The 10,877-nt window shown below is 43.3% G+C and overlaps 1 protein-coding gene across 2 annotated transcripts in view; it reads left to right on the top strand.

The window, feature by feature from the left end:
* The window catches only part of Sestd1 (SEC14 and spectrin domain containing 1), a 98,066-nt gene that overhangs the window by 37,341 nt on the left and 49,848 nt on the right, over positions 1 to 10,877 (top strand). For both annotated transcript variants that reach the window (XM_021192358.2, XM_021192359.2), the window contains 2 exons: positions 3,870 to 3,939; positions 7,283 to 7,391. In XM_021192358.2, the coding sequence (XP_021048017.1) occupies positions 3,885 to 3,939; positions 7,283 to 7,391 (164 nt within the window). In that variant the 5' untranslated portion in view covers positions 3,870 to 3,884. The remainder of the gene's footprint in view (positions 1 to 3,869; positions 3,940 to 7,282; positions 7,392 to 10,877) is intronic.

Here is a 10,877-nt window from a genome sequence, read left to right as displayed (position 1 = left end):
GAGAGGGAGAGAGAGAGATCCATGTTTCACATTTATTTGCTTTATTTTGTTAATGCCCCATGTGACCCCAGATGTGCATTTCTCATTACTCTTTGTTATTTTCAACATGAAGCCAAAAATAAATAAATAAGCTGTTGGGAATAAAGTGCTTCACCACACATTGGAGGCTCCTGAGGGTAAAAAGAATCCACCCTTGTCTGGGTTTAGCAGCTGTCTCTGAAGAAATGGGGAGAAAACAGAAGGCGGCTTCAGGGCACTAGCCTGCCAAGGTGACCTCACCTACAGGACAAGATGCAAGTTCATGTTTGCCCCTTTGAGCACAGGAGAACTCAGTGGTAAACAATTAAACTGGTATTAATTGGCATAAACTCCATAACCTGGCTTGCAAAGCTCTGGTAACAATCTGTACCCCCAGGGTCCCCGGTGCCCATTGTTTCTTGGGCCTTGTGGGGTTTTAGGAGTACAGATATTCTTGTCCCCTGGTTATTGTTTAATGAGGGCCTTCTTGTGGCAAAGGTCAAAACCTCCATGTGTCGACTAATTTTTTTAAATTATTTTTTATTTTATGTGTATGAGTGTTTTACATGCATATTTATCTCTGCACCACTCATGTGCCTGGTGTTCATAGAGGCAAGAAGAAAGCATGGATCCTCTGGAACTGGAGTTAGAAACCATTGAGAGCCGTCATGTGGGTGCTGGGAACCAAACCCATGTCCTTGGAAGAGCAGCCAGTGCTCTTTCCTCCCAGCCCTCTCCCCAGTCCTGACAGCAGACTTTGCAAACGAAGCAGGAAGTGAGGAGAGACGCTGTCTACTTAGGTCTGAACTGTAGTGTTGCTCCCTAGTCCGTTCGCAGTCCCCTTGACCAAAGGGGAATGCCCTACTCTGCTGGCCTGGCCAGAGAAGAGGAATCTTACTGGAGAAGTGTTGTACAGTGTTGGAGAAGCAGGCTCCTGAACCAGAGGGAATTGAAGGCATTACAACCAGACAGGAACAACCTGGTTAGGAAGCCAGTTTTACTGTGTGAGGGGGACTTCGAGGTTGAGCTTTCCCTGTGGAGACCTCATACTGATAACCTGTCCCAGCAGCTTCTGTTTCTAGCTTTCAGAGAGGTCAGATGTAATTTCTGTAGTAGGTGCTGTATTCCTGTGCATACACAACACTGTCTCTACCACACACTTCTGACACTAAACATGAGGGGTTCCCCTTACTCAGTTCTCTATACACTGCTCTTCAGCTCATTTGGTACTCAGTTGCAGAGTCAGTGCCAGACTTCTAAGTTTAAAGGCTGAGACTCACTCAGCCAACCTCACTCTGGATGCCTGTGGCAGGCACTGGGTCTCAGGTTACTTCTGTTGTAGGCTCCAAATCGCGGTCTCTTGGAACCATGTACTCCTTAGGTTTGGTAATTAATTCACTAGAAGGACTTGGGCCGAAGGAATGCCATTTCCTCGCTCCATAATGAATGGTATAACCCAACATGACACACATGCTGTAAATTATGGAGGGGTTTCAGAACCACAGCCTTGTCCAGCCCTGCTGCCCTGCCTGCACCGTGTGTGTCCACTGCCTGACCAACAGATGTCTTACTGTGTAGTCTGATTGATTATGGGATACTGGTGATTGTTAGAGTTTCTGTTCCCCCTACCCTCCTTAGAGTTTTGGGGAGCGTGATGACAATGAACAGGTAGAGGCTCTATCATTTACTCTATTAGCATGGGTTGATGGGAAGGGGCACTTTAGCAGTGACAAAAGCCACTCCTCTTGTCACTCAGGAAATCCCAAGGGGTTGAGGAGTTCTATTTGAAGGACAAAGACTGAGGATATGTGGTTTTATTTTGCTGCATATCTGTTATTTGCATCCAGTCTAGACAAGTTTGCTGTTTAATTGATGTCACTGGATATTTTCAGAGCTGTTGATTATTAAGCTGATAGCATACCATGAAAGTGGACTGGAAGGGGCCAGATTGCCTGCTCCTGAGTCCGAGCTCCCACACTCACTACTGTGGGACTGAATCAGCTACCTCAGCAATATTGGGAACATTAAATAAGTCAATACCAGAAGGGCAATGTTTGTAATAAACACGAGTATAAGGTAAATGTTAATTACCATAATCATTATTAACATCATTATCAAGCTTGAGATCAGGGCCCCAGCAAGGCTGATCACAGAGGAAGGCTGTCAGACGTGGACAAAAGTTGTCTGGGTTCTTTTCTAGCTGATTGCAACGTCGCAAACTGCAGAATTGATCTAGAACATGAAATGCTATGGGTTTTCCATTAGTGTGTAGAAATGTGAGGTGGTGTGAGCTTCTTTCAGTGAGCTGGGTAATACAGGATCAGAATGAAAAAGCAAATTGAAAACAAGCGTTTAAGGAGTAAACTTAAGGCTACATCAATTAGTTTGACAGGTTGTTTTCTTTGAAGGCAGGTGGTATTTTTTGTCTCTGTTTTTCTCTTAACCACAAAGCCTGTAAAATACTTCACTGGCTTAATTAGTCTTGCTTAATTAGCCATTATCTGATGACTGTATTTGTTTTTCTTTTTCAAATACAGGGTTTTTGTTGTTGTTTTAAAGATTGTAGTTTTTGCAGGATGGGGCTGCAACATGAGTGTTTTGTTCCAGCCAACAGCCCAGGCTGAAATGGGGTCTGCTCCTGACTGACCTTTGCTGGACACAGAATCCAAACAGTCCTCTTTTCTGCTCTGGAGCCCTCCCTGGGTTGTCCCAGTGTTCTCCAGGGCCTGCTTGCCCTGTGCTGGGTGGGTGAGTGGCTAGGGAGGAGGGAGAGTGGCAGAGAACTCTCAGCCATGAAGCTTAGTGTAAGAGGACAGCAGAGCTGAGCATTTGTTTTTGTTGTTTTTTTAAATGTCCTTCTCTCCTCAGATCCTGTTTAGTAGCACAGTGGGCTGGCCATGTCTCAGAAGGCCTGCCCTGCCAAAGTCTCCATTTAAGGAAAGCTGTCTTGCTCCCAGCCCTGACTACTGAGTATTCCCTTTTGTAGGTAGCCATAAACCCTGCCTGTGACTGGGTGGACTCTGGAAAACCAAACAGTAAATTGTGGTTTGCCCTAAAGGATAAACTTAGCCCAGCACTCAGGAGGCAGGCAGGAGGAATGCCATAAGGCTGAGACTAGCCTGGGGTACGTAACGAGTTCCAGGCCAGCTTGGGCTACAGAGGGAGACCCTGTCTCAAACAAAAACAACTTTTACAAAGCAAAAGAAACAAAGCTAATAAATAGATTGTTTTTGAGGATTTAAAGCTGTGAAATGTGGAAAGATGAATCTGGCAATAAGTCTGCCTTTAGTAGAAGTACCTTGAAGTAAAAGGTTCTAGTCTGTTCTGAGGTGTTAGGTAGGAAAAACAGGTGAAATTTGAGAATGCTGTTACTGCTGTGACCGAGGGAATCAGATATTTGCAATAAGCTGTGTAATATGGAAAGCAATGGAAGACTGCCTGCCTACTTGGTAGATGAATAAAATAATTGAAGTACTTTTTGAGCTGTTGCTGTGTATAGCTAGTGTTCTGGCCCAGGAGTGTTGCTCTGAAACCCACTTAAGCCTTTGGTTCTCAGCCATCTGCAGCTTTACCTACTAAAGAATGTTTGGTAACGTCTAGACTTAGGTTGGTTGATTCAGCCGGGAGTGGGGGAGTCACTGGTATTTTGTGGGTAAAGGGCAGGGATGCCACTAAAAAATCTACAGCTCCCTGCAAAAAAAGATTTAATTGGCTCAAAATACCGATTACTCTCACTCAGAATGAGAAGCCCTGGATAAACAATCACAAACATGAATTTCATGGAGTAACGACAAACATGAATTTCATGGAGTAATGGTTGTCTTGTAGCTGACATTTCCCTCCCTTTTCAGAGGCAAGGACGTGAAATGGAGGCCTCGGTGATATTGCCCATCCTGAAGAAGAAGCTGGCCTTCCTTTCAGGTATGTGTGCTGTACCAGAGCTCTGCTGTATAAGCTGCTTTTGATTAGCTTAAGAGAAATACATGTCATTTCTGTTACAAACTTGTTTTTAAAGATCTATTTATTTTTATATGCACTGATGTTCTTTCTGTCTGCCTGAATGTGTGTGTGAGGGGCAGATCCTCCAGGACTGGAGTTACAGACAGTTGTGAGCACCACGTGGGTGCTGGGAATTGAATGCAGAGCCTCTGGAAGTGCAGTCTGTGACCCAGCTGAGCCAGGGCTCCAGTCTCTATACAGGTTTTGTTTTCATGGCCTTTCTTTGGTGGGTTGCTGTGACGTCGTCACTACTGGTTCCTCGAGATCTGGTTTTTATTCTGTTCTGTGACTGACTAAAGTGACCACCTCACTGCTGAAACCACAACTTCTTACTTCTGAAGAAAACATTGAGTAATAAGTGCTTGCCAATGGACTGGCATGTCAGCGGTTGTCCCAGGAGTGAGTCGTCCTGATTCCTGTCCTCTCTCAGTCTCAGGAACACTTGCACTGCACTGAAGAGTTACAGAATGTCACTTCTGCTCTTCTCTGTACTGTGCTGAATTTGCCTAACAGTATCAATATGAAGTGTACATCCACTAGGATGATTTAAGGGGAAGACAGAGGATCCTCTGCTCCCGAGAGAGCTTTGGTGTGGTTCATTTCATGCAGTGACTTTGGAGTCCGAATAACTGAGTGTATTGGTACAAACTGTAGGCTCCAGGGCCCTACCCATTTAGGTTTGCCTAGACTATAGTGTCTTCCCTTTTCTTTCCTATTTCCTTGAGGTTCTGCTATTGTCTTGATAATTCTAATTTCTTTTTTATCCCCAAATATCTGATGTATCTTTGTGAGTTGGTATATTTTTCCTGATGAAGATCGAAAAGGACAAGGAAAAAAAGCTGAATTTTGCTGATGTTGTCTCTTCTAATCTAATGTTTGTGTGTTTTTTTAAACTTGCATTATCATTTGGCATTTCAGTAGTCTCCAAGGTATTGTATATGAATGATATTATTAACATTTACATTTGCAGCCTTAATGAATTTTATAATAATTGTTTGATAATGTACATTCTTGTAACCGGAGGTATGGAGCAGAATATAAGGATTGAAAGCTCCTGTAGAATCCCAGCTTTCATAAGGCTGAGGCAGGAAGATCAAAAGCTTAAGGCCAGTCTCAAGCAACAACAACTAAAAACTAACCACCCAACCTTGCAAGCATGCCAACTGTCTTGAAGTGCTTTGGGTGCTGCAGGAAGACTGTTTCCGTTTGTCTTGCTCCCAGATTGAAATGCCTGTCTTCCCATGCTGCTGTCCCTCCTGATGGTGCTGTTTTCTTCCCACCAGTAATGTTCCACGTCTTACAGCATTCAAGCCAGTGGTTTATTTTCTTACCCACAGTAAAAGCTGAGAGTGTGGAGTTCAGGGCAGTGTCATCTTGACCCCCCAAAGAAAAATCCCAAACTGTTTTAGATGTCACTCACAGTCTAAGTGTGAACCCCTGTGCATTTAGTTTAAACACTTGAGAAAAGCTTGCCAGATTTCAAGAACAAATGGAAGTTCCCTTGCCCAAGCCATGCATGGAGGTGCATTTTTTAATCCTAGCATTCAGGAAGCAGAGGCAGGTGGATCTCTGTGAATTCAAGGCCAACATAGTCTACGCAGAGAATTCCCAGGACAGCCAGGGCTATGTTGAGAGATTCCGTCTCAACAAAACAAAAGAAACAAAAAGTTCCCTTGCTCACTCTTAAACTTTTATCTCTTGACCATTATTAATTAAAGCCAGTTATCCTCAAACTTTTTTTTTTGATAATAAGGAAAAATGTCTTCATACCAAGAGACTCACCCAAGGGCCAATATCATTTGGAAATCACCCGTATAACCCATTTTTTAAAATTTATATTCTAATCAACAAAAAATGCTATTGAATCACTGTGTATTATTAGGTCGAATCCTCTGAAATTGTGGTTTATTGATGTTAGACAAAGTGGTTCAATATCAACAGTTGCATAGAAAATAGCCCTTAATGGCTGTCATGCCTCGAATCGCATTTCTGTCACTAATGGAAGTCTTTTCACCTCGGGCCTTTCAGCTTTTAGTGATGAATTGCTAGATTATACTGAATTGTTTTCTTCAGGAGTTGCTGGGTTTGTTTTTTGTTTTTAACCTTCTAAAGCTGTTGTAAATGTCACTTGGTTCTGACGGGGCTTCAGTGGGAGTAAGCGGGAGCTGAGGTTTGGAATACGGTTGGTGCGAATCAGGGTTCTACCGGTTTGCTTGGTTCATATGCTGTGCTGGGAACTGAATTCAGGGTCCTCAGCGGATAGGCAAGCGCTTTTACTAACCTGTCTCCATAGGCCTTGGTTGTGTGAAAATCTCACTTTGTATTCAGGCAGGCCTTGAACTTGCTGTCTATCTTCTGGCCTTTCCCTCTCGAGGGCTGAGATTTCAAGCGTGTCCATCAGGCTGGGTTTAAAAGTTGCATTTAACATTTCAGGCAAGTAGGACACGGGCTTAATACACATGAGATTTCAGTGTGCTCCACTCCCTGGCTTTCTGCTGTAACCTCCAGGTCCTGCTCCACATCCTCAGCTGGACAGGGCTGTGTCTGCAGCCATGTGAACGGTCTGCAGCTGGCTGTCCTGCCTGTACACAGTGGTAACCCAGTGTGCTATTTGCTGAATGAATCAATTAAATCTATCATTTAGGAAGGCAGCCTTCCGTTGCTTAGCATATTACCTGCAGATTTATGTTTCTTCTCTGAGTAAACTCAGGCCATCTCCCACCATGGGATGATCCTGTAACTTGTTTTAAAATTCTACAGCTTTTCCTCAAGTCTTTACTTTTCTTATACTTAGCACAGCTTATTTTTCTTAAGTCATCTTTCTCTATTGCCTCAATCCCTTTTTTATAGCATTTAATGGACTTTGTATGAAGACACAGTGTAGCAAATTAGTGACAGTAATTCATACTCTTATTATGACTTAAAGCTTTTCTTTCCAGATGCAAATTTGTTTTACTTGCAAACACTGATTGTACTGGGCACACAGGAAGTGTTTGCTGAGTTGATTCAATTAGGCAGCAAACTAAATGGAAGAAAATGAAAATGATTTGGTTTTGATGAAGATTTCAGAGATGCGTTTTCTTCTGCATACTTATTTATTTATTTACTTGCCTTTACTATTATAAGCATTTAGAAACTACAGATAGTCATTAGATATTTTCCAAACTATATGCTAAACCTATAATTGTTTTAATAGCATTGGACTAAAACATTATTCATATTTCATCTTAATGTCTGGTAAATCTTAAATGTTTCTTTTCTGTAGGAGGAAAGGACAGACGCAGTGGACTCATCTTGACAATTCCGTTATGCCTTGAACAGACAAATATGGATGAGCTGAGTGTCACTTTGGATTATCTACTCAGCATTCCAAGGTGACTCTAAAGGTGTCTTTTTCTTCAATTTCAATATTGTTTCCTATTGATTCTTGCTATTGAAGTATCACATACTTTGTCAGCAGTGAAATTACAGTTAAAGGCTAGCAGCACTGGCTGATAGCAGTACACAGATGAAATACTGTACTGTTGGATGCACTGCACAGCATACATATTTCTAAAGATGTACTTTCAGCCTTTCAAGAACCATTAGGTTAAGCATCTGTATACCATGGAGCTTCAGAAAGAAGAGAAGTTAGAGGTGAGGGAGAGGCTCAGTCTCTAAGGGCTCGGCAAGATCTGGTGCCCAGCACACATGAAAGAAGTTGGGCATAGCCACCTATAACCCCTTACTGTGATTGGCAGAGACGGAAAGATAGCTAGGGCTTGCGGCTGCCAGCCAGGGTCTAGGCTTAGTTAGTGACTCTGTTTCAGGAGAGTTGATAGAACCAGGATGGCTGATATCCCCCTCTGGCCTTCATGTGCAATAGGTATACACACCTACACAGACATGTAACACACCCTCCACACATACATATACACACAGGAAAAAAGAGAGAAAGAGATCTTCATCTACATGGACTTATCTTTCTTTTAGTTCACTATGTCACTATGTTAAGTTATAGACTCTACAAAGTTCGGAGCTGAGATGGAAGATAGGACCATCCAGAGACTGCCCCACCTGGGGATCCATCCCATAAACAACCACCAAACCCCGACACTATTGCATATGCCAGCAAGATTCTGCTGACAGGACCCTGATATAGCTGTCTCTTGTGAGGCTATGCCAGTGCCTAGCAAATACAGAAGTGGATGCTCACAATCATCTATTGGAAGGAACACAGGGCCTCCAATGGAGGAGCTAGAGAAAGTACCCAAGGAGCTGAAGGGGGCTGCAACCCTATAGGAGGAACAACAATATGAACTAACCAGTACCCCCAGAGCTCGTGTCTCTAGCTGCATATGTAGCAGAAGATGGCCTAGTTGGCCATCAATGGGAGGAGAGGCCCTTGGTCTTGCAAACTTTATATGCCCCAGTACAGGGAAATGCCAGGGCCAGGAAGCAGGAGTGGGTGGGTTGGGGAGCAGGGTGGGGGGAAGGTGTAGGGGACTTTCAGGATAGCATTTGAAATGTAAATGAAGAAAACATCTAATTAAAAAAATGAAAAAGAAAAAAAAGTTATAGTCTCTAATATGAGCAAAGTCTTTTAGTCTTCAAATATTTTTATTTTAAAAATACAAAAAAACCATATACATAATTTAGCTTATAGGTCTGTGAGTTTTTAATTCTCATTGTTCTTGACTGAAGAAAAAAATCTCAAAAATTCCTGTTTGCTTAAGTCAGCCAGTCACTTCAATATCAAAAGCAGGAGCTACAGAGTCTTAGCTTCTCTCCAGGACCCCTTCAGTTCTGCAGCCACCATGGCCAGTTCCATATGGGGACTCACTTTGGCCTCCAGCTGAAGATGTAGCCATGGCCCTCTCTGGACTATAGCTTCTGAGTACTGTGCTGACCTCAAGAAAATACTCCCTCAATTTTCATCACATCATTTTTTTTTTTAGCCTCAGCTAACTAGTACCTATTGACTCAGTAAAGCCAAAGTTTCACGTTAGTGGTACTGGTCATTTTTAACCATAGCTGATTCTTCAGCCCCAAATTCTTAATCCAAAACATCACACAAGAGGTTGGAGAGATGGCTCAGCGGTTATGGGCACTGATTGCTCTTCCTGAGGTCCTACGTTTAATTCCCAACAACCACATGGTGGCTTACCATCTGCTATGGGATCTTATGTCTCCTTCTTGTCATGCAGGTATACATGCAGGTAGAATACTCATATACATACAATAAATACATTTAAATAAACAAACACCACACAAATGGCTGATAGTCTTTGAGAGACCCTCAGACTTCCTCTAGAACTTCACAAGCCAGGTCTCCATTGTCTCCATTGCATTTAGTATTATTTGCAAATTCCCATAACAGTTTATTAATCTTTGAATGCTCAGTGGTCTCCACAATATTTCCACAGACCCTCCAAAGCCATTCCGACTTGAGGACCACACCCTTGGTACCATGAGAGGAACAGTGCCTGCTGGCCTGCTCCCAGGTTCATGGTTCACTCCCTTACATGCTTGGTGCCACTTTCCATCCTCCTGCAGTTTCTGTAGCTGTGGTAAACACTGTGGCCACAACAGCTTGGGGAAGAGAGGGCTTGTTTGACCTATGGTTCCATCATCTGGGGAAGCCAGGGCAGGAACTCAAGGTAGGAGTTTGAAGCTGAAACCAACAGGAGCACTGCTTGTTAGCCTGCCCCAGGTGTCTGTTTAACTGCCTTTCTTATACAGTCCAGACTCACCTGCTGAGTTATGGCACTGCCCACAGGCCAGTCTGACATAGGCAGTTCTGCAGTTGAGGGTCCCTCCTCTCGATGTGTCAGGTAGTCAACAGAGGGCACAGGCCTACTCCCAGTGTAGAGGGGTCATGTAATGATTTCATGCTGCTTGCTTTTCAGTGTTGGAGAAGTACAAGTCTTCGAGCAAAAGTTTTATTCCTCCCTTTCTTCCTTTGCCTTCCTTTCCTTTGCGTTCCTTTCTTTCTGAAAAGGAAAATTACCAGACCCTTATAAATTTCCAATAAGTGATAACTCCTCATTTTAGGTAACTAAGATTAGGTAGACTCACAGTTAATAAATCATGAAAATAGTCACTGATGATCATGAGGGCCAACTTCCCTGTTTGGTCGTTGAGGAATTGAAACTGAGTGGCTTGGGTCACTTGGGATCTCACAGCCCGTCAATCATGGAGTGAAGCTAGAATCTGCTGTTCCCCACACTGATCCAGCAAGGGTTTTCGTTGTTGTTGTTTTTATTTGTTTCTTCAAATTAGTTAAAATTATTGTAGCTGCATTTGCTGTGAAGTCTGTTTTGGAAGTTCATATGGAATGCCAAGTTCACAGATGTAAGAACAGGCGCAGTGACTCTACATAATGGTGCCTACTACTAACTCCTAACCGCCCATGCCACACTCAGAACCTGCAGAGTGGGAGGAGAAAGCCAAGTCCTACAGGTTGTTCTCTGACTTGTCTCATGTGCACTGTGGTATAACCCATACACTTCATAAATAAGTAAATACAGTGTAGTACGAATGGGCAGGCAGGACCCCGGGCCCACACAGTACTTTTCCATGAATGTATCCCAACACTGGAACCTGTCTTTGAGGCTGAGTTCCCGATAGAGCATTCACCTGGGAAGAGATTGCTACGATAAACCACAGACTTGTGGAGTCACACTCAGCCTGCAAGAAGAGCAGATAGGCTGAGGGAAGGCAGAGCCAATCAACCCACATCTTCTGACTTGTGACCACTTAGAACTGTGCACATAGTGAGTCAGGCAGTAGAAGGCCAAACAACCTAAACAAGTTCATGTGCTTGGCCTGTCTCTTCTCTCTTATGCACACACTACAAACTTAGTGATGTGCTCAACTGT

The sequence above is a fragment of the Mus pahari genome, chromosome 3, assembly GCF_900095145.1.
Source record: "Mus pahari chromosome 3, PAHARI_EIJ_v1.1, whole genome shotgun sequence".
Taxonomy (NCBI): domain Eukaryota; kingdom Metazoa; phylum Chordata; class Mammalia; order Rodentia; family Muridae; genus Mus; species Mus pahari.
The sequence above is the reverse complement of the archived record's forward strand: the minus strand, read 5'-3'. Positions and strand labels throughout refer to the sequence as shown.